General features: G+C 58.8%; 3 protein-coding genes across 6 annotated transcripts; all 3 read right to left on the reverse strand.

Annotated features, from left to right (window-relative positions):
• Positions 1-2,133: 2,133 nt before the first annotated feature.
• On the reverse strand, positions 2,134-4,670 carry NUDT18 (nudix hydrolase 18). Its single transcript, XM_045397742.3, has 3 exons — positions 4,387-4,670; positions 3,387-3,600; positions 2,134-3,151 (listed from the first exon to the last, which is right to left on the reverse strand). The coding sequence occupies exons 1-3, from the start codon at positions 4,546-4,548 to the stop codon at positions 2,556-2,558; spliced, it is 972 nt and encodes a 323-aa protein (XP_045253677.2). The 5' UTR covers positions 4,549-4,670; the 3' UTR covers positions 2,134-2,555.
• Positions 4,671-9,947: 5,277 nt separating this feature from the next.
• On the reverse strand, positions 9,948-25,973 carry HR (HR lysine demethylase and nuclear receptor corepressor). 4 transcript variants are annotated; one of them, XM_015454558.4, is made up of 19 exons: positions 25,396-25,973; positions 23,532-24,178; positions 22,012-22,804; positions 20,566-20,716; positions 20,295-20,488; positions 18,634-18,798; positions 17,781-17,870; positions 17,494-17,609; positions 16,606-16,687; positions 16,060-16,223; positions 15,711-15,953; positions 15,338-15,503; positions 15,100-15,169; positions 14,755-14,885; positions 14,495-14,614; positions 14,278-14,393; positions 12,238-12,402; positions 11,664-11,792; positions 9,948-11,285 (listed from the first exon to the last, which is right to left on the reverse strand). In XM_015454558.4, exons 2-19 carry the CDS (start codon positions 24,135-24,137, stop codon positions 11,223-11,225), a joined length of 3,564 nt encoding a protein of 1,187 aa, XP_015310044.3. In that variant the 5' UTR covers positions 24,138-24,178; positions 25,396-25,973; the 3' UTR covers positions 9,948-11,222. The 4 variants fall into 4 exon arrangements, with proteins under 4 accessions (XP_015310044.3, XP_015310042.3, XP_015310048.3 ...); XM_015454556.4 differs by having other exon boundaries at positions 18,634-18,801; XM_015454562.4 differs by lacking the exon at positions 12,238-12,402.
• On the reverse strand, positions 25,568-25,973 carry HRURF (HR upstream open reading frame). The gene has a single exon (XM_045398018.1). The coding sequence runs from the start codon at positions 25,670-25,672 to the stop codon at positions 25,568-25,570; it is 105 nt and encodes a 34-aa protein (XP_045253953.1). The 5' UTR covers positions 25,673-25,973.
• Positions 25,974-26,547: the final 574 nt, after the last annotated feature.

Raw genomic sequence — 26,547 nt, forward strand, 5'->3', positions numbered from 1 at the left:
ACTGCACCACTGCGCTCCAGCCTGGGCAACAGAGTAAGACCCCTAAAAAAAATAATAGTAATAATTCACAGGTGTGTTCTCAGGGAAACAGAAAAGTTAACACATAAATAAATAAACCCTTTGTCCTTAGATGTGTGTGGAAGGGTGGGGGATCCTCTGAGGGGGTTCCCCAAGAGACTGCGGGAGGGCAGGCTGAGAACTTGGAGGAAAAGGAGCCAGACGGTGGCTCTCAACTCGTGTTGATCACTGGGTGGCTTTTTAAAATCCCAATGCCCAGTGTCCCATCACCAGTTAAATTATTGTTGCTGGGGGTGGGCCCAGAGTTCAGGCTCTCCAGGTGGCTGTGCATGGTGGCTCATGCCCATAATCCCAGTACTTCGGGAGGCTAAGGCAGGAGGATCACTTGAGGACAGGAGTTCGAGACCAGCCTCGGCAATATAGCGAGACCCCATGTCTACTAAAAACTTAAAAATTAGTTGGGTGTGGTGGCATGCGCCTGTGGTTCCAGCTACTTGGGAGGCTGAGGCAGGAGAATCACTTGTCACTCGAGCCTGGGAGGTCAATGCTACAGTGAGCCAGGATCACACCACTCCACTCCAGCCTGGGTGACAGAGCAAGACCCTGTCTGAGAAAGAAGAAAGAAAGAAAGAAAAACAAAAATCCAGGCGACCCTAATGTGCTCCCAGGGTTGAAAACTACTAGGCTAAATAATGGGGGCAAATAGCCAAATGTTATTGCCCGGCTGACTGGATGTGGGCCGGTGGGTCCCTTCGACACTGACAGAAATGAACTGAAACAAAAGGGTTTGGTTCCATCATTTGCGAGGCATTTGTCCTCAGAGGGTACAAGGATTCCTACCACCTTCCGGGGGCCAGAAAGAGGGCAGCCAAGGGAGGCAGGGAGGGGGCTGGAAAAGGGGCCTTGGAGGTTATCTCGGCCCTCAGGAGAAGGGGAGCCCGTGCAAGTGTTTCCTTGCTCAGAGTCAGAAATCTCTACCGTAGAACACTTGATATATTTTATCTGTTCATTTCCTTTGATTTTCGCTTAAATGTTCTTTCTTTTCTCTTTCTTTTTTCTTTTGAGAGAGGGTCTTGCTCTCTCACCCAGACTGGAGTGCAGTGGCCTGATCATGGCTCACTGCAGCCTCCACCTTCTGGGCTCAAGAAATCCTCCTGCGTCAGCCTCCTGAGTAGCTGGGATTTACAGGTGTGCGCCACCTTGCCTGGGTTTTTTTGTTTGCTTGTTTTTTGTTTTTCTGTAGAGACAGGGCCTCACTATGTTGCCCAGGCTGGCTTCAAACTCTTGCCTTCAAGCGATCCTCTTGCCTTCAAGTGATCCTCCTGCCTCAGCCTCCCAAGGCACTGGGATTACAGGTGTGAGCCACCGTGCCTGGCCAAAGTTTTCTTTTTTTTTTGAGACAGTCTGCCCAGGCTGGAGCTCAGCTCACTGCAACCTCTGCTTCTGGGGTTCAAGCGATTCTCCTGCCTCAGCCTCCTAAGTATCTTGGATTACAGGCATCTGCCAACATGCCCGGCTAGTTTTTTGTATTTTTAGTAGAGACGGGGTTTTGCCATGTTGGCCAGGCTGGTCTCGAACTTCTGACCTCAAGTGATCCACCTGCATCAGCCTACCAAAAAGTGTTGGGATTACAGGCGTGAGCCACTGTGCCTGGCCACTTAAAAAAAAAAAAAAAAAAAAAAAACATTCCTACCATGATTCAGCCAGGCTGAGGGGAAATGAAAAAAAGGTTTGGTCTGGTGTGGGCTGAAGCTGTGAAAAGGCAGAGGCAGGAGAGCCGGGGGAGGGGTCTGTGCCAGGGAGGCTCAAGGAGAGAGCAGAGGCAGCACCTGCAGCCCGTCCCACGTGAAGTTCCTCTGGGGCCACCCGCTGCCCAACCCTTGGAGGACTCAGAGCTGTGTTTCATTAGGGATGGGTCCCCTCCGAGTCACATCCCGGGCCAGCAGGCCAGCTGGAAGGAGCCCCGGGGGCCATGCTGGACAGCAGACTGGCCCACACTGTCAGTGCACTGGGAAAGGCATGGGCAGCTGTGGGTAACACGATGGGAACAGCAGCTCTTGGACAGCAGTCCCCAACACTTGCTCCCCACAGAAACGTTTAGGCAGGGAGGCAAGGTAAGTAACACCTCTTTACTCAGCAAGGGGCTCCTCCCTCAGGACACCTTCCCCAGTGCCCCTCCAGGCTCCAAGAGCCTGGAAGGATCAGGATGCAGGCCTTTCCCAAGGAGGGCACAGAGCATGAGGAGGAGATGCCACTGGTGGTACAGAAAGCTCCCCATCCCCCTGGGGAGAGGTGTCAGTGTGCCCTCAGGGTTGTGAGGTCCTGAGCTTTGGACTCCTTGCTTGGTTAAAGGCACTGTCCCTTGTGCAATGTAGAGGAATGCTCCTCAAAGCATCTCTCCCGGGAACCAGGAGAGCCGCCCCTGCTCCCAATGCAACAAGATCCCTGATCGCCAGCTTCTTGCCTCCCTCAGAGAGAGACATGTCTGCACTGGAGGGAGCATGGCTGCCTAGCTCCTTGTCACCTCCTCCACCTCCCTATCTGTTCACTGGGACAACAGAGGATCCCTGAAGCCGCTTGAGGAGCTGGCTTTGCAGGTCTTCCTCAGTCACCTTCCACCAAAAGAAGTTCTCACCCCGAATCTTTGGGGGTTCATCCTGGATCCCTGGGCTCCGAAAAGCCACAGTCACCAGCACATTCAGACAGATACCATCACTGTGATCTCGGCCCAGGTGCTGCAGTCCAAGCAACCCCTTGATCTCCACCACCAAGTGGTGCAGGGTCAGACACTCCTGCAGCAGCCGCAGGATGGCCATCTTCATGCCACCCCTCTGCTCCACAGGGTCGAGGCCACAGGCAGTGACAGGCAAGTGAGGCATCCCCACTGTGCCCACCAGCACCCACACTGTCTGGGTGCTGGTAAAGGTGACCACAAGCCGCTGGCAGACCAGATCACAGGGTAGCTCTTGCGGCAGAATGAGAGGGTGCCTGGCTTGCTGGCGATACTGGGCAGCTAGCTCAACCAGGTGCAGGATGTCATGGGCTCGCAGCGGAGTGGGCAGGGAGCTCCGTGGGTACCAGGCAGCCTGCAGGGACTCTGCATCGGCCTCCTTGGAAGTCTTGAGAATTCCACCTGGGGGAAATGTGGGGGATGGGGCAGGGACAGGCTGTGTGGAGAGGAGTGCAGGTGTGGCAGTCACCAGACATCCCTGACCCAGAAGAGAGGCCCCCAGCCCAAAGGCTGGAATCTGCCCATGCCAGGCTGTGCCAGTCATAACAGGACTGGCTGTGGAGGGGCTCACTTCACCGAGGAGCTGGGGGAAAGGTGTCAACTGGCCCTGTTCACACTGCCTCCAGGTGGGCCATACCTGTGGGGTGAGCGAGGAACACGAAGCGGACCCAGGAGGGGCCCCGCTCCTCCACGGACAGCAGTGTCTCGGGCTCACAGTGCAGCCCCGCCTCCTCCTTCACCTCCCGCTGCAGCGCCTCCACGATGGTCTCCCCCGGCTCCATTCTCCCCGCAGGCAGGTACCACGACCCCCGGCACTCCCTCTTGGCCTCCTGGATCAGTAGCACCTCATCCTGAGGGGACAGAGGATCCTCACTTCCTGCCACAGCCTTCCCTCCCCGGGGACCAGGGGACACCTCAAACACAGTCGCCCGAGACTCCCCTCTGGGTGGACACCCTCAATCCGGCTAGCGCTCCAGTAGACCTGCCCTCGTGTAGCTGGGGGCTGCAGCCCTCTCCTCCCTGCAATTCGTCCCTCTCTGGATTTAGGAAGACTTCCATTTCAGGAAGGGCTGAGATTCGTGGAAGCTGCTTCAGGGGCTGGAGATGAGGCCCCAGAGTGAGGGTCACCATGTGTCTTGCACTGATTTGCGTCTGTACATGTCACTGTGTATCTCTCGCCTCCAACGGCGTGGTTTACAAACTGTGATGGGTCCTCACACTGGGATCTGGCTTTGAAACACGACCCCCCACCTCCACTCTGTACAACCCTGCCCTATGGCCCTGGCCCCTTCTAGTTGTCATTACATCGCCTACTACAGGGATCAGCACCAAAGGCCTAAGGGTAAACACGGATTGAGCCACTGCTACCCGGGGGACCCTGGGCATTCCGCTAGACTCTGGGGAAGGGAAGGAATGAGCCCTAGTGGGATGAGACAAACAGGTCCCGGGCCTCAGTTTCCTCTAATGCATATCGGGACGAACGCAGGACACAGATGCGAGTGGGAGTGGGAGTGCTTTGCAAAACTGGGGAGCGCCACGCACGCGGCAGCGCTGGCTGTGGCCGTTGGGTCTTCTGTCCCCACCTGGGCTGGCTGCGCGCTCCCGAGGCCCGGCGGGCCCGGCGGGCGGCCGCTCACCTGCTCGCTGAGGAACACGGCCAGCACCACGTAGCACACGTTCTTCCGCAGCCGCACGGGCACCGGCGGCTCCCCGGCCGGCGCCGAGTCGCAGCTCTGCACGCTCGGCCCCTGGCCCGCCAGCACGGCAGCCAGCGCTCCCGTCAGGCCCTCCGAGGCCATCGGGTCCCCCGGGGGGCGGCGGCCTGAGTACTCGCAGACTGGCTGAGCCGAGCCGCGGGCGAGCGTGGGCTCCTGCGCCCTCTCCCAGTCCCTGCGGCAGCAGGCCGGTCCCGCACGAGAACGCGGAAGCGCACGCGAACGCGGAAGCGCACGCGAGCCCTGGCCGCTGATAGGCTGCGCGGCGCCGCAGCCTGCCCGGATTGGCCGGCCCGCGGCAGTCTCCGAAGGGGCGGGGCCACCCGGGGCCGCCGGGCAACTGGGTGGGCGCCGGGCCAGCTCTGGAGGACCCCGCCCGGGTTCTGCCGCCTGTCAGTCCCGCGCGCTCAGGACGTCTCCCAGCCGCCCCCGACTCGCCTACTCCCCGAGCGCGCACTGGTCTGCGGGAGCTCCGACCGTGACGTCATCCTTCCTGCAGGGCGCGTTGCGCCGCAGGGGTAGGCGACTATGACGCGACAAGCCCGGTGACGTTACGGAGGCCCGGGGCCGCCCCTTGGACCCACTGCCCCGCTGTTGCCGTGAACACACGATGGCATTGCCGGAGTTGATCATCTCCCAAGTAACTTTCTTCTCACTCCATTCAAGAGTAATAAATGTCACGTGGCCTGTGGGGAGGGGGACATAAACCCCTGCCTTTAAGGAGATTCTGTTGTAGTTGGAGAGAGAGACGGAGTCCTAGATGAGGAGTCAGCTGAGGGTTCGAGACTAAGTGCTAAATGCTTGGTTTGGGCAGGAAGAGTGACAGGCGCTGGGAGGATGGAAGGGAAGGGCTGGGGATGGCGGGAAGAGTCGGGGGCTGAGAGAGGGCTGCCGTCAGCCGGCCCGTCCTCATCAGTGTCCCTCTGCCCACCGCATTTCCCACGCAGCTCAAGGCCCTCTCCGCTGCAGATGGTGCGCCCGGGGAGGGCGGGGGTGGGGCCCTGCTCCTCCATCCTTGTCGTCACCCTCCCACCTAGCGTGCAGGACCTGGCGCGTGGAGAGCAGGGTGGGGGTTGTTGTGGCGAGAGCCTGCTCCTCTCCCAGCTCTGCCTTTCCTCCTTCACCCGCCCCTCAGAACTGGAAGGCAAGGCCAGCTGGAAGGGATCTGCGAAGCAGGCCGTCTGGCTTCTCACCCGGCAGAGGCCACCCCTTTCTTCTCCCTCGGCTGGTTTTGTGTGCCTCCCTGCTTGATGGTGTGGACAAAGCTCAGGACCTGGAGCCAGATGGCCAGCCGCTGCTGGCTGGCTTGCTCTGTGCTCCTGGGTGAGCTGTGAGCCTCAATTTTCTTATTTGTAGAGTAGGGTCATAACAATTATTGTTTTACAGGGGTGTTGGGAAGGCACGACAATCGGAGAGGAGCTGTGTGGATTGTCCAGTACTGGGCACCGTCCCCAGGCAGCCCACCGACCCTCAGGAGTGGGCCCTCTCCACCACAGCACTTCTTGCTACAACACGCAAGGCCCACCCTCATGAAATGTGCCTTTTGTTACCCCCTAGAGACAGGATTTCACTCTGTTGCTCAGATTGGAGGTGCAGTGGCATGATCACAGATCCTACTACAGCCTTGATCTCTTGGGTTTAAGCTGTCCTCCTGCCCCAGACTCCTGAGTAGCTGGGGCTGCAGGTGTGCACCACCATGCCCGGCTAAATTTTTAATTTTTAATTTTTATTTCTTTGTAGAAACAAGGGTCTTGCTATATTGTCCAGGCTGGTCTTGAACTCCTGGCCTCACTGATCCTCCTGCCTTGGCCTCCCAAAGTTCTGTGGTTGCAGGCATGAGCCACCATGCCTGGTGAAATGTGCCTGTAGAGCTGCCTTAGAATTGGACTGAGGAACTTCAGCAACGCAGGATGTGTTTCTTTAGACTCCTCTCACCTGCTGATACCACAGGCTCCCTGGAGGCAGGGCCCCGTGTTAGGCTGTGGGATATCCCTACAAGGCCCATGAATTTTGAGGCACTTGCTGAATGCAGCTGGGCCAAGCCCTATCCTGGACCTCTCACCTCCCAAATAACTGCAGGCACGGGACCCCAGGACTGCAGAGCAACTTATCAACATATTTGCTCTGTGTGTGTGTGTGTGTGTGTGTGTGTGTGTGTCTTGTGCGTGCCCGCACATGTGTGAATCCCTCAGTTTTCCCACCTGTGAAGTGGGGGCAGGTTGGTCCCAGACTCCTGTCTGCCTCGCAGGGATGATTTGAGAGAGTGAGATCATGTCTGGGCAGGGCTCTGGGAGCTTCAGAGGCAGCCTAAGGTAAACAACAGAAAGCCTCACTGCCCAGAGAGCAGAGACCGCAGCAAACCATGGCTCCATGCCTCCCATTATCCCGGGGGGGAAAGCCCTCCCCAAAAGCCCCTTGTAAACTGGGAAGGGAGTGCTGAGACAACAGAGAGGCAGGCGTTCCCAAGGCCTTGGGAGAGAACAGCAGCCAGACAGAGGCTGGAGAGGCGCCGAGACAAGGGAGGCAGCTGAGGGAGGACGGGAGGCTGGATAGGAACCACCAGGGTCCCCATCAAGTCAACTGTGTGTCCTCCAGTCCCAGAGAGGGAAGAACCCTGGCCAGTGTGGTGGGCCACACAGCCTGGTGAATGGGAGTAGCCTAATGCTCCCAGCACCCACGGGAGCCAAGCTGGAGCCAGCCATTTCAGGGCATGTGTGTGCATGTGCCGGGGTGAGCGGGGGGAAGCACATGAGCAGGAAGGCCTGGGTAGGTGGCCATGGGGATGGGGACAGGGACAGGGGCAGGCAGGACAAGGTGGTATCAGGGCGTCTGTGATGCTAGAGTCATGGACAGAGCAACAAGACCTGTGTCTTGACAAGGTAGGAAGGTGAGGAGGGCAGGAACCCAAGCTACAGTGGGAGAGGGAGGGCTGGCCACAGGCTAGCTCTCTGAGGGACCCTGGGGATGCCACATCTACCCTCCGGGCCATCTGTCAAATGCAGGCATGGTTGGATCCTGGAACAGAAAAAGGGCATTCGTGAAAAAACTGGTGAAATCCCGGTGAGGCCTGTTGCTTCGTTAGTAGTGTGGTATCAATATTAATTTCGTAGTTTTGATCAAGGCACCATGGTTATGTAAGATGTTCACAATAGGGGAGGCTGGGTGAAGGATAATTGGGAACTTCCTGTGCTATCTTTGTGACTCAGCTGTAAATCTAAAATTATTTCAAAATAAAAAGCCTGAGCATGTATATTCAGGGCAACTTGAATCTATGCTCCTGGGTAAAAAGGGAAAAAAAAAAAAAGTCTAAGAATTTTATCAGAGAAAAAGGAAAGAAGGCATTGGATATGCAACCCTGCGCTCACTTCCAGCTTGGCTGGTTGTATGTCTGGGATTTCTGAGCGACAGAGGGGCTGCAGCAGAGCACGGCTGGTAGACCCTGTGAGCAGCAGAGGCCCAAGAGTCTCTGTGAGGAACAGTGCCACCGAGTGCCCCACGAGGAGTCTCAGGCTCAGTCCCTACCTGGCCTGGCTGCATTCTCAGGAACAATGCTGGGACAAATGAACATTGATTCACTTCTGTTTACAAAGAGGCTAAATATATCCTCAAGGGCATTGTGACCCACCTGGAAGGACAAAGGGGGTGAAGAGGAGATGAGGTCTTTTGGGGAAGACAGAGGCTCAGTGATGCACTGTCCCCACCCCTAATGGGTAAAATTCAGAGAACCGTCTTCCCACAGGAATGACCCCAGATTTGGGGTTCTGAGGTGACATCAGGACATGACTACGGAAGATGAAGTGAGGCATGGTGGATCATGCTTGTAATCCCAGAACTTTGGGAGGCCAAGGTGGGCAGATTGCTTGAGCCCAGGAGTTCGAGACCAGCCTGGGCAGTGTGGCAAGACCCTGTCTCTACGAAAACTACCAAAATTAGGCATGGTGGCACGCACCTGTAGTCCCAGCTTCTCAGGAGGCTGAGGTGGGAGGATGGCATGAGTCCGGGAGGCAGAGGTTGCAGTGAGCTGAGATTGCGTCACTGCATTCCAGCCTGGGTGACGGAGTGAGACCCTGTCTCAAACAAAAGATGAAACGTAGGTAGGAATGGGTCATTCAGGACCACTTGGAACATGATCAGCTATAAAATAAAGCACATACATTGGAAGAAGGAGGACAGACAGGAGGGCAAGCCTGTCTTTAAATTCCACTAAGAGTTAAGACTATAATGTGAACAGGTGGCTTGACTCAGAAAACTTGGTTCAAATCCCGTTCTGCCACTAAAATTGCTATATGACCTTGGGTAATTTACTTAATTGTAGTTTGCCTTTTTTTTTTTTTTTTTTTTTTTTTTTTTTGAGACGGAGTCTCGCTGTGTCACCCAGGCTGGAGTGCAGTGGCCGGATCTCAGCTCACTGCAAGCTCTGCTACACGCCATTCTCCTGCCTCAGCCTCCCAAGTAGCTGGGACTACAGGCACCCACCACCTCGCCCGGCTAGTTTTTTGTATTTTTTTAGTAGAGACGGGGTTTCACCGGGTTAGCCGGGATGGTCTCAATCTCCTGACCTCGTGATCCGCCTGGCTCGGCCTCCCAAAGTGCTGGGATTACAGGCTTGAGCCACCGCGCCCGACTAGTTTGCCTATTTCTTCTTCTGTAAAATGGAAATAAATCCTATCTGTCTGAAAATCATGATAATGGATTAACTGAAATCATTTTAATGAAAGGAGTGAAATGAGATTAATAATAATAATGATTATTATTATTTTAGAGACAGAGTCTTGCTCTGTCCCCCAGGCTGGAGTGCAGTGGCATGATCTCAGGTCATTGCAATCTCCACCTCCCAGGTTCAAGCGATTCTTCTGCCTCAGCCTCTGGAGTAGCTGCGATTACAGGCGTCTGCCACCATGCCCGGCTAATTTTTTTTTTTTTTTTTTTTGGTATTTTAGTAGAGACAGGGTTTCACCATGTTAGCCAGGCTGGTCTTGAACTCCTGACCTCAAGTGATCCACCTGCCTCTGCCTCCCAAAGTGCTAGGATTACAGGGGTGAACCACCTCGCCTGGCCAGATGAGATCAATTAAATGAAGACAATAGCAAAGTAAACGTAGAGTTCTCAGTTTTTTCTTTTCTCCTCTTTATCCCATAAAAAAATGAAAATAACTGAGTTCTCCAAACAATGAAGAAAGCCCTGCTTTTTTTTTTTTTAATAAAGGATGATTTTGTAAATCATGGCAAAGCCGCTTAATGGAATATAAGCAGTCATTTAAAATGATGGTTAGGTAGAAACACAGAAAATGATTATGATATGGTGTTGAAAGAAAGAAACCAAGGACAAAACAGCAATCCAGCCATGTGTACAGCAAATCCTTGGGGAAAGCACTGGGAGGGAATACGCCAAAATATTCATAGTAGTTGGAGGTGTGTAATGATAGGCTTGAAGGTGACTTTCTTATTTTCTAAATGTTCTGAAAGTATATTACACTTATAATAAAAAAAAAAAACTTTATTTAATAAAAAAATTCCCCAAACCACAGCAGGAACAATTAGGTATGACAAGAGTGGGAGTGTTTCTCTTTGTAGGGCTGAGATACACAAGGGAAGCTGGAGAGGGCAGAGCGCCACCGGAAGGCTGCAGGCGTGGAGTGGGGACAAGGAGGGGTCGGCTGTCTGAAGCAGTCAGGCTGAGTCCCAGGGTGGCTGGGCCTGGCGTCGGTCACGGCCACCAAGAGCAGACAGGTGGGGCAAGGGCTCCTCTGGGCCACACCTCTGGATCTCCAGGTCAAGGTAGACGGGAGAGATGGGGCAGCCTGCAGCTTGCTGGGTGGAGTAGGGCTCCGGAGTCTCTGCACAGGGAGGTCACCTCGTGGCTGTGCCCCAGGACTCTGCCTTGCCTCCTGTTACACTCAGGAGCATCTCTGGGGAATAGCCCTCCACCCCACCCAAAGGTTCCTCAGTGGGAGGCAAGGACCCAGGCCCCGGAGGAAGGAGGAAGAGCAGGCAGTGGTGTCCTGTCCCTCAGGCCCCAGCTCCAGGCTGCCCTACTCCATTTGCCTCTACTCTAGGGCAGATTTCCATGTCCCCCTCCCTCCCTGGACCATGTGGCCTGCAGGGGCAGGGCCAACCACACTGGCAGCAGTCACAAAACAACAGACTTTAATGGAAATCATGAAGGAGGGAAGCGGGCGGACCTGGAAGGGGCTGAGTGACATCGCCCATGCCGCTCCCTCAGCCAAGCCTGAGCAGCTCCTGATGCCACCCTCTCCTCACACTCCCCAGATCTTTTGGCAGGAGGGCGGAAGGTCAGGGACCCCTTGTTCAGCATGCCTGCAGTGAGCCCAGTGGGGATGCGGTGGTAGAAGCGGAGCTGGGGCAGTAGAGCAGGCTCAGCAAGAGTGAGCAGCAGCAGGTGTTGCTTAAGCCAGAATGATTCCCGAGGTCCCCCAAGGAAGGGCTGTTTGTCTCCTGGGTCGGGGAGGAATGGGGGTTGGAGGAAGTCAATCGACCCCAATGCAGGCCTGGTACCATGGAGAGCGGCACAGGGTGGGGGAGGTGCCAGCCTGAGAAGGACAGGTGTGAGCTAGGTGGCACTGTGGTTGTTGGCTTAAGGGGGAGGAGAACAGGGTGCTCTGCTTGTGCTCGGAGTGGTGCTTGTGGGGTTGACCAGAAATCCTCAAGTCCCCTAGCGTCATTCCCTGCTAAAGTTGTACCTGGGCTGAGCACCTGGTCTACCTGTCCCCACCCCGACCCCAAACACCCAGCATCCCTCTATTTGGCCTCCTGCAATGTCCCCACGGCCACCTTCACTGCTTGGAACACAGCCCAGTCCATCTAGGAAAAAGAGAGAGGACAAAGCATTTTCAGCCACATTCCTGGACCCCCCACTGTCCCCCACCCTGCTTAAAAGGAATACTCTGGCCAGGTGCAGTGGCTCACACCTGTAATCCCAGCACTTAGGAGACTGAGGCCAGAGAATCGCTTGAACCCAGGAGGCGGAGGTTGCAGGGAGCTCCACTCCAGCCTGGGCGACAGAGCAAGACTCCATCTCAAAAAACAAAACGAAACAAAATAAAAAGAATACCCTGCCCCTGCACAGGGTAACTGCATGCTTGGCACAGGGTGGTATCTGCTATGTCCACCGAAGCTGTGGCACAGGGAGGTGGGAGGCTTGGGCAGCACACCCAGCCTGCTGGCCCACATCCCACTCACCTGGGCACAAAGCAGGCGGCAGTCAGGGTGAAGGCTGGATCCCTGGTGGCAGAGCTGAGCAGAGAGGGCAGAGGTCTCAGGGGAGAGGAAGTGCTGAGTGACGCTGACTGTGCTCACCAGGCCCTGCACCTGTGTCAGGGGAACATGGACAGTGAGGCTCAAGATCACACATCCTCTCCCTGTCCCCCTGGTCCCTGAGGTTCGCTTCCTCTAATGACACCCACTCCCCACCCCTAGCTCTCAGAGAGCAGATTCCTGGATGCACCACTGGACACTTCAAAGGCTGGGCCAAAACCGGGTGTCAGGACTGCCAGAGAGACCCCGAAGTCTCCCCGCGAGCCCCCTGACATCAGCATGCCCAGGAAAACAGTAGTGGACTCTGGCGCCAGTCCCAGTTGGGCTCAGTGTCTTCAAGGCCTCTTGGCTCCCCCGTTTTCTGTTCCCCACAGCAGTGTGCGGCTCCCTGCCCTGCCCGGCTCTTGGGTATCGAGGTGATGTTGGATGCCTGCAGCCTTGATCGGGTTGCTCCTGCCAGCCTGATCTCCCCGCAGAGCCCCTGCCCGCCGGGAAGCACCTGGTGGGGAGCCCCTGCAGGCACCAGCACGGCCTCTCCGGGGGCCTGGAGCAGGGTCCAGCAGCTCACGCCCCACTCCTCCCGCAGGCGCCGCCGCAGCCCTGCGTCCAGGTAACAGCTGCCTGGGGCGCCAGGCTCCAGGGCGCCTGCCCCGGCCGGGCACACCTCAAAGAAGAGAAGGGGGAATGAGCAAGATGGGGAGGGAAGGGCAGGGCTGCAGGAGGATGGGACATGGACTTTCCAGAGGCCAGAGGTGGAGAAAAGAGCTGAAGGGTCAAGTCTTGAAGGGCCGGCAGGGAGGGTAGGGTTGGGTTTGTTTGGGGCTGGGGCAGCTCAGGTTGGCAGAACACACATTTGGCTGGAAGGAGCTTAGAAGGAAGGGGTTCAAGGCCCTACAGGGGGGCAGACTGAATCCCTGCTTTTCTGGGGCTGGAGGCCTTTAACAGCCTCTGTGACCTCAGCCCCTCTGCCCCCTCTCTCAATGGTGCCCCTTTCTGCAAAGCCAAGGGAGACGTCCTGCATAATCCCAGTTCATAAACTGTCTACCAGGACTTCTTAGTCTGGAATGGCCAGAATTGTGTGCTAAGTGGTGGGTGAGCACGGAGCTGTATGTCCCTGGGGAGACAACTCAAAGCGTTCATCAGGATCTCCCTAAGATTCTGGACGCGGAAAAGGGAAGGACCACTGCGAGGCTGTGAGTGCCTGCGGGTGAACAGGCTTTCGGGCCAGGCCCAGGTCTCTGCAGCAGCCACAGCTACGGGGACCTCACAAGCCCAACCAGAGCAGGGAGCTCTCTGGGCAGGCAGGGACTCGCGGAGGCCAGAGGTGCCCAGGGAACATGTGCAAAGGGGACGCCGGCATCATGCTCCAACCCGCCACCAGCCCAATCCACCCCCTTCGGCAAGGACCTCAGCCATTGCCCCTGGGCTTAGGGCTGCAAGATGGGGCCATCAGGGAAGGGAAGGCTAGTGAAGCCGACGGGACCCTAGAGGAGTCCCGGTTGGGTGCCAAGATTCCTTTGCCCTTGGAGATTCAGGTCCATCCTGGAGCTGAGCAGTGTTTCCCAGGCCACCCAGGGAGACTGTGCCCCTCAGCCCTGCCCCGTGAGTCACTGGGTTGGGCCGTGGGGACTGCCCACGGCCAGCCACACCCAGCCCGGAAGAGGCCATCTGTATGTGGAGGTGTGCTCCCCTCTGCATGTCCCAGCATCTGTGTGTGCATCTACACGTGTGTATGCCTGTGGGCTGGAGGGGTGCACACCATGCTGGCCTCTGCAAGTCTCCGTGTGTGTGCTTTGGCGAGGGGTGACACTAGGTGGAAGTCTTTTCCCCAGGATAATGAGGGCCCAGCTGGACTTGGGAACCACGTGGCTGCCCTCGCCTTACCCCTGGACTCTCCTCCCCTGCACCCCAAGCTTCTTGCCTCCAGCCCACCCCATCACTTTCCCCTTCCTTGGTTCCTTACCTGACCCATCTCTCTTTCTACTTCCCTCAGCCCCCTTCCTTGCTAGCCCCTCCAGGAGCATCTCCTCCAGGCAGTCTCCCCTAACAAGATGCAAATACCAAAAGAGGGGCAGCAGGACGGAGTCTCAGAAGGGAGGGAAGGCTGCCTGCCTCCAGGAGTAGCACAGAGTAGTGACCTGGGGCCATGACAGACAGAAGCTCAGATCCCAGCCCTGCCACTAAGCCTCGGTGTTCTCATTTGCCAATGGGAAAGGAGCAGTACCTGCCTCATGGGGCAGGGGACTGAGACAGGTAACAAATATTACGCCTAAGGCCCTGGTACCACGTCCAGCCTCAGGCAGCTGGTGCTGTCATTTCATCATCAGGTCCAGGCTGTCCTGCCGCAACCCCCTGCCGCTTCTCTGAGCCCCATGGCAGAACTCCGGGTCCCCTCTGCCTTCTCTGCACCTGTCTGTGCGAGTTGGTCTGTGCAGCTCACCTGAGGGCGCGGGGCGGGGAGCGAGCACACTAGGGTGGGACTGGACGAGCTTCTAGGGCTGAGCAGGGGGAAGGGTAGGGCTCCCGGCTGCCTCCTCACCATCTGGAGAAAGCGGCGGATGCGCTGGGCGTCCTGTGCCCGGAACACGTGCCACACAGTGCTGACCTGGCTGCCCGGAGACCAGAGCCCCTCCCCGTCCAGGCCTGAAAGGAAGTCTGAGGAGGAAAGAGAACTCAGGCAGGCCCTGGGCTGGTGGCAACAGACACTCGCCTCTGTATCTTGTCCCTGCTCCTCCTGCCTCTGGCCGAGGACCTACCTTTCTGTACCCGGTGCCAGGCAGGCAGTGGTGCCTCGGCGTGCACCAGGATGCTGACCAGGTCAGCCACCTCCACACAGAGGTTCTTGGTCCCCAGGTGTCCCCGGTGCGGGCTCACACCTGCATGGCAATAGAGAAAGAACAGTTAGAAATGGAATCAGAGAAGCACTTCAAGCCCCAGGGCCTTGGCACAGATGCTCGTGTGCCCTGAGATGACAGGCACGGGAGTAGAGACTGAGCAGGAGTGGAGGGACACTCACCATAGGCTGCCCAGAGTTGGGGCTCCAGTGGACGCAGGGCAAGGCCAGGTGGGAGGTAGGAAGCCAGGTTGAGTTTTCCACGGTGGGCGCAGTACTCCGGGAGTGGCAGGCTGGCAGCTAGGTTCTCCACCCTATGGGGCGAGGGGGTCATGCCCAGCAGGCCCAACCCGCGCACCAGAGACCCCATCAAGGCCCTCCCACTGCCAGGGTAACTCCCAGAGGGCAAACATGAGAGTACCGGGGGCCACAGGGTGGGGGTGGGGGGCAGAGGAGGAGGGGAGGGCTGAACCAGGCGGGGCCTGCAGTGGCTGGGGAGGTAGGGCTGGCCCTTGGTGACATACACACCTGCTGGTATCCTCATCCCCCAGAGCTCGATGCAGCAGGAGGACAGAGCCCTCATCTGACTTTGGGCGAACTACAGGAGGAGACAGAACGGCCATTGGCCTCCTCGGCTCCAAAGCCCCTGCCCCAGCAGCAGCAACCCCTGCTTCCAGCCCCTCAGGGTTACTCTGGGACTCCTCTGCCACCCAGTCCCTAGGGCTTGGGCTCCCAGCTCCCTCTCCCCTGTGTCGGGGACACTTACGCTCAGGCCAGGAGAAGCCCTCCCAGAATGCTGTGCTGCCCAGGCTGGTGGGCTGGGGAGGCCCAAGGGGACTCAGCGCCTGCACCTGGCCTCCAAGTGCCCCAAGAGCTTCTGTCCCCCACAGGTTGCCCTGCAATGTCCTTTGGATCCCTGACACCAACACAGGCTGTGGTGGGAAAGGAAGGAGGCCATGAGGAGAATGGCCAGGGTGCCCGCCGTGGCCAGGCAAGAGTGTGTTGTAAGGGCAGTGAACAGCTCAGAGACAGCCCTCTTGCTCCCTCTGAGCCATTAGGTCTGTCTGGGCCTAGGGAACAAGGCCCCAAGGGGCAGGTGGGGTGGCCAGGGCTGGGAGCGGAGGGGCAGAGCACCTCACCTGGCCCTGCCTCCAGTGCTCCTGGAAGAGGTGGAAGCCACGCCGAGGCCGAGGCCGGGGCTCCTGCAGCCACAGCAAAGCCCCCGGGGGAGGCAGTCGGGGCCGCACTGGAGAGAGAGGCAGGCCCAGGCCCTTGCGCAAGCCCGGGCCAGCTCGAAGCCCCGGCCCCAGGGCTTTCTCCTGGATCTTCCGTTCCACCACCTGTGCGATAATGCTGTCCAGGATGTTGGTGATGCGGTCATCCTGCAGGAAGGGGCACAGTGGCTCAGGACCTGCTGGGCCCCGCAGGGAGGGCAGGCCCAGCCTCTGGTCCCCTGGCTCCCAGCCCTCCCTCCATGCCCTCACTCACACTGGGCAGGGCCGGAGTGACGGGGGCGAAGGCCATGTGTATTCGCTCATGACCCAAGCAGAGTTTGACCGCGGTGGAAGCCAGCAGTTCGCAGAGAGAAGGACAAGGCAGGGGCGCTTGGCCAGCACGGTCCTCTGCTGGGGTCTCAGTGGAATCGGGGGTCTCTGTTAGGGGGGAAGATGGTGGGGGGCTTCGCGTTTGGTCCTTCCCCTTCCCCTTGAGGCCCTCTTGCCCATGCTGCTCGTCCCTCTCTTCCTGGCTGAGCCCACTCTCTCCCCAGCCAGCATCCCCCACTGCAGCTCTGCACTGGGTCTCCCCACGCTACTGCCTTTCCTGCTGGCAGCTCCAGAGCCTCTAAAAAGAGGGGTTCGGGGGGGTCTGGCCAAAGAAGGTGTTTGGAGGCGTGTCCTGAGGGGAGTGGTGGAGATTATTGGGGGTGAGAGGGTTGCTAAATCCCTGGAGACTTCTGCTGGCTGTCCCCTCCTGCCTCAAACTCTGGCCCAGCCTCCCTCCTGCACAGGCCGAGGGGCAAGAGGAGCCGCTCACCCTCTTTGATGCTCTTGGTCCTGTGGGTGTCGCCATTGCACGAAGGTTGTGGAGTTGGGGGCATTTTCTGTGTCAATTCCTTCTGTTAAACCCATCCACCACCCCCCAATCCAACCAGAGATTTTAAAATGGCAGACACAGTTCAACACAACCCACAAGAATGAACAATGGACTCTTGCCAGTCCTAAAATCGTGTTTATAGGAGCAAAATGCTATAAGATATAACATTAGGTGGAAAAAAGTTGCTCATAGACTTCTACCTATGGTAGGGTCTATAGTCTACTAAAATAGACAAATGGCTGGAAAGAAATATGTCAAAACTAATGGTGGCATTAAGGTCATCATCATTTTCTTCCTTATACTTGTCTGTATTTTCCAAATTTTCCACAATGGGTATATAACACAGTGTCTGGCACCCAAAATGCATTCAATGAACGATTTATTTTGAATGGATGACTTTTATAATAAGAACATGAACTTCATAAAAACTTTGCAAAATGCACATTGAGTGCCTGCTAGGTGTTAGGTGCTGGGGATACTGAGAAGGCGGGCCAACACTCCACCCAAAGGAACCCATGGCCTGGGGACCGGGCCATACCAACAAGCACCTCTAGCATGATGTGGCAAGCGCTGAACTAGAATACGCACAGAGTAGGGCAGATATGCTCCAGGAAGGCAGGGGGTGAGGACCTCCAGGGTGTGGGGGTGGGAGGGGCCAGCGCTCAAGATCGTGCATGGCTCCTGATCCCCAAGGTGGGAATTAGCCTGTTTCCACAGGCTTCTCTCTTGCTCTTCATCCCCACCAAAAAAACAAAGGGGGCCAAACCCCTGCAAAGCTCAGTCATTTGCAGGCATGATACCCAACCGGTGGCATGCCCTGGGTCTTACCTGCTGGCCTGCATCCCCGGGGGCCCACACCCGGGCATCAGCTTGGCAGGGGCAGTGCCCCCGGATATCAAACTTGACCCAGACCTGGTGCATTGCAGTGCTCAGCTCTGCCAAAGCTGGGGGTGGGGGTGGGCAGGAGAGGGAGGTTGGTGGTGAGTGTAGACCAACAGGCAGCTTGGCCTTGCCAAGCAGAAGGGCATGGCACTGGGGGGAGGGATAATCAGACAGGAAGCTGGTCTCTCTCAGGACCCAACCTCTGCACGCCCCACCCCTCCAAGATGGCTCACCCTGGCTGGAGACAAACTGGGTCAGCGTCAGGGAACAGGCAGCGTGCCCAGCCTCCTGCGTGCACTCCTCCGTGGACTGCTCCCGAGAGCCTGTGGGGCAGGAAGGGAAAAGCTGCAGGTCCAGAAATCAAGGTAATCACAGGTTAAGGTCAGAGAAGGTCAGGACATGATATCTAAATCAGGGGACTCAATAGTCCATAAAACTCGTGCTTTCTGGGAAACCTGGGTCACATAGAGACACAGCACTCTTTGCTTGTAGAATGCACAGCCTTTAACGTGCTGAGATGCTTTGCAAGCCCTGAGGCTAACCATGTGGAAGACAATGTTCTAAAACGTATCTGACCCTGGAGCTCTTTTTGGTCATTCCTACACACAGGGAAATTTCAAGCTCTCCCATGGCCAACTTGAGCCAAGGGGGAGAAAGCTGAGAACCATGAAAAGAACCGGACGAAATCAGAAGACCTGAGTCTAAGTCCTGGCTGCAACACTTTACTAACTGTGACTTCGGACAAGTCACTTATCCTCTGAGTTTTTCTTATCTGGAAAACAAAAGCAATAATACCCACTTCACAGTGTTACAGCAGGTTTTAAAAGGTGCCGGGTGAACAGAGTGGGAGACACCGAGTGGGCACATTCGTCTTTGTTTAAGGGTGGTCAAGGGCGCAGGCATGGTCCTCTGATCTGCAGAGAGGGGAAGTCTGCTCTAAGGGCATTGAGCCACGGTGGCTGAGGCTGGGGCTGCGCAGGGAGTAGGGGGCTTTTTGGGGAGAGGCAGTCAACGAATGACCACAGGCTTGCAGCCGTCCCCCTGAGGGCTCCATCCCGCCCTCCCACCCCCAGCTCCTCTCCCTACCTGCTTTCTCCCTGGCCCGCCCAGCGCCTGCCACACGACCGCAGGCCACACACAGCCGGTGGCTGCAACGGGGACATCGCCAGTGGGTGTTGAAGAGTCCGTGGTGGCAACGGCTGCAGCAGCGTGGAATGCCTGGGTTGTCCTCTGTCACGGCTGGCCCTTGGCCTGCTGACCACGGAGAGAACAGGGTCAGAGGGTGAAGGCAACAGGCCCCAATGGAAGGCTTCATGTGGCAAGGATCCAGGCAGGGGCAGGAGAAGCAGGGAGCAGCTTCCATGGAGGGGCCCCCCAGGGAAGGGAGACAAGCCCCTCGACAGCTACCCACTGCTTACTCCTCAGCCCTGTCAAGAGCCTCCCTGCAGAAACCATCCTGTCCAGCAAAGCTTTCCAGGGATAGTGGAGACCTCAGCTCCACCATTCCTGCCCCACACCCAGCCCTGCCCCAGGGACTTCCCCACTGGCCCTGAATTACTAATCCACACCACTTCTAGCACATTCTTTCCTCCACCTCCTTCCCTCCAAGCCGTATGTGCTACCAGAAATGGTAACCATGCCCAGGTGTCATTTCCTCCAGGAGACTTTGTTGTCGTTGTTTTGAGATAGGGTCTCACTCTGTCACCTAGGCTGGAATGCAGTGGTGTGATTACAGCTCACGGCAGTCTCCATCTCCTGGGCTCAAGTGATCCTCCCACCTTGGCCTCCCAAAGTGCTGGGATTACAGGCGTGAGCTACTGCACCCAGCCAGGAGTGGGGTTTTCTAAGAGCCAAGTATCAGACTAAGCCATTGTTGGTAGGTGGAAAAGGTGCCACTGAGTACAGTTCAACGAACGCCTTGCCTTTGGACTCAGAGGTGGTCAGGACTTGGCCCTGCCTCACGGTGCACACATTCTGGATAGGGAGATGTACCCATAAATATGGCAATGACTATGGCACCATGAGGCGGGTGCTGGAGGAAAATGCCAGGGAAGGGTGAGGATGGGAATGCGGGGGAGCTTCCCAAGAGGGCCCCAGAGGATGAGTAAGTTTTCATTCACCAGGTAGAAAGGGAGGAGCAGGGCATTCCAGACACTGGGACAGCCAGTGCCAAAGCCTGAGGGGATGACAAGCTCCAGGGAGCCGGGAAAGGAAGGATGGGTGGCGTGTGTGCTGGGAACCCAGGCTGGGAGTGGCAGGAGCCGACAGGGAGCAGGGAGCTGGCTGAAGATGCACCAAGGGGCCTGGCCTGTTTGAGGCAAGAGGGAGCCCCAGGGGTCTCCACCCAAAAACTGACCGGCAGCCCAGGGCTGTGTGCTTACGAGGAACTCCCTCTGCTGCGAAAAGGCGACCAGAGGGAGCGCCTGCAGCCAGAGGGACCTTAGCCCAGGTCCTGCCAGCCCTCCAGGCCCAGGAGCTTCGCCTGACCCCCAACCCCTCAGGAGCTCCCCCACCTCCCAGTGCCTTGCAGATACTTGGCACTCATTCTTGTTTTCCCAGCAAGCCCAAAAACTCCCAGAGAACTGGGCTGTACCCAGTTTGACACCTTCCTGATGTCCCCACCCAGGCCAGGAGCTCTTCCGAGGTTGCCTTAAGTCTAGGAGCCGGCAGTGTGGGTGGGGTCAGGGGAGGGACACCTGGGGCTCCCCCTACAGAGACCCCATGCAGACCCAGGAGGTCCTGTTCACCTTCCCGCTGGGCCCAGGCCAGGGCTTCCCGCTCTCTCCGCAGCAGACGGCACAGTCGGTCCCCTAGACTACTGAGCAGGTGCTTGGAGAGTCCTGTGCTGAGCCTGCCATCAGGGCCGGACCCTGGGCCTTCCTCAGAGCTGGAGTTGGCGGCTGTGTCTTCCTCCTGCTGCAGTTCCCCTCCCAGAGGTGATCTGGAGAGAGGGCAGGGGGAGATGAGGAGGGAGCCCTGGCGGGAGGGCACTGGAGGCATCCAGGGGCAACGGCTCACCTCCGCACTTGCTGAAAGTGGCCGGCGGGCCCTCCTCCCTCTCCAGCTGCCTGGGCACAACTTTGGCATTGAGCCAGTTTTGCAGGGAGAGCCAGGCATGGTATGTCCTGAAGTCCTGGGTCCTGGAGACTGGCCTGGCCATCTCGGGGTCCTGAGGGGACAATGCGGAGGTCAGGAGTCTGGGCTTCCTGGGCTGCTGAGAACCCCATCCCAGCCTTAGCGCCCACCCCGTCCACACTCAGAGCCAGCCCAGTTCCTTGCCCCAGGCCTCTGAAGCTTAATTCAGAACCAGCAAGAGTGGACCAGGCAGCTGGAAGGCTCGCACGCCAGGCTGAGCAGGGAGTCTGAGGATGCCCTGACATGGACCAGCAGGCGAGGGAAGAGGTTGTCTGTGTGTTGAGCCCAAGGCTTTGGGCAGCTGGGGCGATCGTCCTGACACATGTGCAGGATCCAGTCAGTGTAGACTTTGGATAGCTCCACTGAAGGCTTAGTGATACGGCTGGCTGTGTGACATGAGGAGACAATCCCAAAGTGGACGGAGGGCGCTGGAAGGTGAGAAGGCCGGAGAGTTTCGACACAGGCCACAGGTGCAGTAACCCAAGAAGGCGAAGGGGCCAACTTCCCAGCCAGGGCAGAGGCCTGGGAGGGCACACACAGGCCCATGCCAGGTGCAGGGGCATTTGAGCAAGGCCATGGAGAGTCCTGATCCACACCCAGCCGTCCAGGAAGCTGAAAAACTGAAGTGATCCCGAAGAACTGAGGCTGAGGCCGGCAGTGCCAGGGCCCTCCGTGGAGGGCACAGTGTAGCAGAGGACTCCAGGGTGCGCCCAGAGCCCTAACACTGGCAGAGTCCAAACTGAGTATCCAGTTCCCTCTGGCCAAGAGAGCAGCCGTTCCTGGGGCAGGACAAGGGATCCTTCAGGAGAAGCAATCCCCAAACAGGGATTTGTGGCACAAGCAGTCATCGCAGTGAACGTTTACTGAGTGTTCACTGGGTGCCAGGAATTCTTCCAAACCCTTGCTATGAATTATTCTAGCATTTAACTTTTGCAGTAGTCTTCCTGAGGTAGGTGCCATCTTCATCCCTATTTTATAGATGAAGTAACTGAGGCCCAGAGAGGTGAAGTTGCTCATCCTAGGCCACACAGCTACCAATCAGCAAAGTCAGGGACGAGGTGCTCTGGCTCCAGAGCCGTGCTCTGAACCATGTCATTATACTGCTACCAGCACACCAGGGCTTGGGAGGAGACAGAGATAGAAGCTACTTGCTGGAAGGCTCTGGCCTGGAGATGCTGAGGAACTCCCAGAGAGCCATTGCGATCCAGGTGGGAGGCTAACCACTGGCTGTGGTCCATTCATAAAGCCTACGGACCCCGCCCCATGCGAAGCCCCAGCCCCGGCTGCCCCCTCCCACGCAGGGCCTGCAGCCCCTCCCGGCCCCCTTACCTCTCTGGTCATCATGGTGTCCCGAGTCCGCCTCCTTGTTCCCTATCGATGTGTCCCGTACCTCCTGCCAACCCCCAGCCCCCTGTTCTGCAGTGCCTGGAAAAGGGTCCGGTGGCCGCTTGGGGGCTGGGCCGCCCACTGCTCCTTGGATCTCCGGGCTGCCTGCCCTTTTGAGGGCCCGGAGCTGAGCAACCGGCCTCTCCTCAGCCTCAGGGCAGCCGCGTGGACATTCAAACTGCTCCGAGTGCCGTGTGAGCCATGTCTTCTTCAGTTTGGTGTGGTGGCCGGGGGGGCAGGCCCTGGGGCCAGAGGCCTTGTTCACTTCCTCGCTGGGTTCGCTGGCTCCACTGGCAACCCCGTCCAGGCCCTCCTGGCACTTCCCACAAGGGCCAAGACCCCCATCTTTAATGGGTGGATAGGATGAGCAGCAGCCCCGCTGGGTGATAGGCGGCTCGGGAGAGGGGCACCTTGGTGTGGTTGGTGGCCCCAGCTGGTACCCAAGGCTCCCACCGCTTGGTCCAGCCCAGACGTTGCCAAGAGTATGAACGAGGCCTGGGGGATAAGCGGGCCAGGGGGTCCGGGGCACAGTGTCTGGCTGCCCCAGGAAGAGTGGGCAAGGATTCTGCTGACGGCCAGCTCCCATCTCTCCATCCCTCTGGTGCAGTGAAGGACGTTCGGTCTCACCGGCTCTCTGCAGGTGCCCACCAGGGTTTAAACCCAACAACCCAGGTTCCACAGCTGCCAAGGGCTCTTTTGCCAACCTGAGAATGCTCGGATCCTTGTGGTAAAAGCCCTACAGAGGGGAGAAAGTGTTACGCCTGGGCTGACTTGGGCTCCCCGTGCCTAAATGTATGGGCAGAACTGACAAGCAAGAAGGAAGGGAGAATACTGAAGCCCTCACACTCTGATTAATCAATGGCACTGCCCTAGGTCTCTGGAGTGCCTCCGACACTGTCCTGGCAACCCCCACCTCCTCCCCCAGGATTTCTCAGACTTCCTCACAAGGAAGTCTAAGAACTAAAGGGTGAATGCCTGGCACAGCCAAAGGGCATCCAGGGTCTGTTTGGGCCGTTTGGTGTCCTGTGCCATACTGAGTTTTAAGTGTTCTAAAATCTCATCCCTGGGAGTGGGAGTCATCTATGGGGGAGGTACCCTAGACATGGGCCATGGGGTCCCCTGCACATCCCACTCTTAGATAGAGAGGCCTTGTCTGCTCGCCCATCTCCTCCCAGGACAAGCCACACATTCCAAGGCCACAGTTCCCAGGACCTTATCCTAGGCAGACAATGGATGAGTCAGTGGCTGCAATGACCTGAGGGCAGGGGAGGCCTAGAGAGATGGAGCTGCTCAGGGAAGGGCTTGCTTGGGGTTGACTGTGGGCCTGGGACAGCTCCAAGCTGATAGACCCCTCTACCTCGGTGCTGCCTTCTCTTTTCATCACAGTGGAAGGGCAGCTTGGGGACCACCGAGCCACTTTGCAAGGCCAGAGCCACAGGTACCCTCTCTGCCCCTGCACTCACCTTGCTGCCTAAGCTGAAGGCAGAGGGCACTTTGGGCTGGCCCCCGGAGTGTACCCAGGGGTGTGGGGCAAGGGGCCAGTCACATGGACGCTCTGGGGGCAGGCCAGACACTAGGTAGGGTGGCAAGCAGGTGGGCACCCAGAAGGGAGCTCGCTCCAGGATCTTGGTCTCCAGAAGGAAAGGGCAGTGCCAGGGCCGGAAGGCCACAGGGTCACTCTTGAGATGGCCACCACTATGCTCAGGCATCAGGGGGCCACAGCGAGGTGGGCACGCTGGCCCGCAGAATGCCAGCGGATGGGTAAGCATGGCCTCCTTCCAGCGCAGTCCCTCTTTGCTGCCCAGCCAGTTGACCTTCCTCTCCCCATTCTGGGGGCCCTCGCCCTCCACAAGTGGGAGCGTGTCCTTGGGGCCCTGGGGGAAGCCAGGGGGAAGCCAGGAGTCTGGGGTGCTTGGGATGCCCCCCCAAAAGGGAGCAGGCTCTCCCAGGCACAGCGGCCCACGGTGCAGGCCATCTCGAGGCGGGCTGCCGGGCTCCTGTCTGACGATGCCGTTCTCTGGGGCCGTCTTCTCCCAGGTGCCCTTCAGGAAGCTGGGCGAACTCTCCATCACTCTCCTGCCCTCATGGGGCTCTCCCAGAGGGGGGGTCCCTGGAGCATAACCATCAAAGCATGAGCTTCTGGGGCACATTCCCCAAGCACCTTACTGCCTGGCACAGAGTGGGCACTGCCCTGGCAGCACCGAGGCAGCTCAAACCAGTAAGGCAAGTGCCAGCCCACAACTGGGCACCGTGCTGCCTCTCCACATGCAGCCGGACGCATCTTGTTCCTCCAGTATGGGGATATCATCCCTTCCCCAAATTCCACCTAGGCCAGTGCCCCTCAGCGGAGGCTGCCATGGCTAGTAGGGCATGTCCTGGCCTCACGGAGCTAGGAATCTGCTCACAACCCATGAGGCAGGACAGAAAGTGGAAGGCCCTGAACGAGGAGAAAGGCTGGATCCTGAGCCTGACTCTGTCCTATGCTGCATGGCCCTGGGCAAGTCTTGTCACTCCTCTGGGCCTCAGTGTGCCCTTGAGGGTTGGGTCGTCTCAGAGGATTCTTCTCATCCTGCAATCAGTGGTTTTGGGGGTGCTGCTAGCCCAACCCTAGCCTACAGCCCCAGCCAGGTTTGTAGCCATGGGAAGTGCAGGCCTGGCAGGCTGGAGTCACTGGGGAAAGCTGCCAGCCAGGGCCGCTGGCTGTGTCTCTCTCTACACCTGGGCGGCCCTGAGTCAGCCTCTTCCCAGAGCCCTGCAGTTTCTCAGCTTCTCAAGCAGAGTCCCAGGACAACTGCAGGGGGCTAGGAACCCCGCCCTGGCCCCCAGCGGGAAGAACGCGCCGGCACAGGGGAGGGGGATTAAGAAGCCTCAGCTGGATGGGTCAAGTTGCCCTAGCCCTGCCAGCAGTGCCAGGGCAGCCGCCACCGCCGCTGGAAACTTCAGCTTGGCGGGGAGGGGAGAGGGAAGGAGGCGGGGAAAGCGGGCTGGGCCCCAGAGAGAGGCAAGGGAGGGAAAATTGAACGTGCGTACAAGGGACCAGTATGACAGGTGGCACTAGAGCGGCAGCGCTCTCTTGGCGCGGTCCCCTCGGCCAGCGCGACGAAGCCCCAGGCAGGAGGTGACGGCGCAGTGGCACAGGGCGCCCAGGTTTTCTGGAGCCACGGCTCTGCCGTGGTCTGGCCGCGTCGGGCATCCTAACTTTCAGGTGTCAGAATGGGTGGCCCAGCCCAGAGGGGCACGGGGAATTCACTCCGTACGGGCACCGCAGGCTCGGCTCAGAAATCCCCCTCCACGAGTGTCCCTAGGCGGCGCGCTCCTGGTGCTTACCTGGGCTTCACCGGCCGGTCGCGGCGCAGGCGGTGGCGGTCGTCGTGGCCGGCACCGGGCGCCTGCTCCCCATGGGCCAGCTCCGGGGCCTCCCGGCCGGCGGGCGAGGATGCGTTCTCCCGCTCTGCTCAGCGCGCTCGCGCTCTCCTTTCCCCGGGGCGGCGGGGGCGCTCTAGGGCCGCAGGTTGGAGGGGTCGGACTCCGGGATCTGCAGGATGCGGCACACCGCGCGGATCGGCCGCACCAGCTTCTGGGCCGAGGCCGTGGGTTGCGCCATGGGACGCCGAGACTCCGTGCTGCGCCGCGGGGAGGGCCGGGCCGGGGCTAGGGAGCGGGTGCCCCCGGAGGGAGAGAAGGCGCCGGGCCGGGGGGAACACGCGCCCCGGGTCGGAGATGGCCGAGTGGGGGGAAAGGCCGAGGGGCCGGGGGAGGGGGTCGTGCCTGGATGGGGGTGCCGATCCTGGGACCCAGGAGAGAGGCACCGGCGAGGGCGCAGTACCGCGCAGCGCGGCTAATGGAGGTAGAGCGCGGCGGAGAGCGCAGCAGGACCTCTGATCGCCATCGCCAGACGCGCAACTGAGAGTGGGGAAGCTGCTCCGCCGGTTTCCTCCTCCAGCACCCTGCGGGAAACAGGAGCCCGTGATTCGGCGGCCGCGCCTGGGCCTGCCCCCTCCCGGGCCCCGGGGGCTTCCGCCAACGCCCCGGCGATGCCACCGGCTGCGCACGGGGAGAATGAGCCCTTTGTTCCCCCTCCCCCCCGCCGCACCCGGGCGCCTGCCGAGAGAGGCTCCCCCGGGGCAGCGTGCCAGCTTCCCAGCCGCCCCACCCTCCCGTGGGCCCGGCCCCGGAGCCTGGCAGGCGGGCGGCACCTCCACTATAGGTGCCAAGCCCGGGAACTGGAGCAAAGGGCGGGAGGGGCCGGACCAGGCCACGGTGGGGCGGGGTGCCCCCCAGGGTGCTAGGGCGGGGTGGCTGGGAGGGGGCAGTGCCAGAGCTGGCAGGGGCAGACGAGTTCTCACGGGTCAGTGATGGGCGCTCTGGCCCACGCCAGCCGGGCTGTGCCTGCCGGGCCACTGGCTCCTGGTCATCTCCAGCTCTGGCACATGGCACGCCCCACTGGCCTGTGTCTGCCCTGCCTCATCCTCACCTGGT

The sequence above is a fragment of the Macaca fascicularis genome, chromosome 8 (genome assembly GCF_037993035.2).
Source record: "Macaca fascicularis isolate 582-1 chromosome 8, T2T-MFA8v1.1".
Taxonomy (NCBI): Eukaryota; Metazoa; Chordata; class Mammalia; order Primates; family Cercopithecidae; genus Macaca; species Macaca fascicularis.

Coding starts and splice junctions, on each gene's coding strand:
- NUDT18 (XM_045397742.3), bottom strand. CDS start 4,548: ATGGCCTCGGAGGGCCTGACGGGAGCGCTGGCTGCCGTGCTGGCGGGC. Junction 3,601..4,386: donor CCGTGTTCCTCAGCGAGCAG/GTGAGCGGCCGC, acceptor CTGTCCCCTCAG/GATGAGGTGCTACTGATCCA. Junction 3,152..3,386: donor GTTCCTCGCTCACCCCACAG/GTATGGCCCACC, acceptor CATTTCCCCCAG/GTGGAATTCTCAAGACTTCC.
- HR (XM_015454556.4), bottom strand. CDS start 24,137: ATGGAGAGTTCGCCCAGCTTCCTGAAGGGCACCTGGGAGAAGACGGCC. Junction 22,805..23,531: donor CCTTCAGCTTAGGCAGCAAG/GTGAGTGCAGGG, acceptor TCCCCTCTGTAG/GGCTTTTACCACAAGGATCC. Junction 11,286..11,663: donor GCCGCCTGCTTTGTGCCCAG/GTGAGTGGGATG, acceptor TCTTTTTCCTAG/ATGGACTGGGCTGTGTTCCA.
- HRURF (XM_045398018.1), bottom strand. CDS start 25,672: ATGGCGCAACCCACGGCCTCGGCCCAGAAGCTGGTGCGGCCGATCCGC.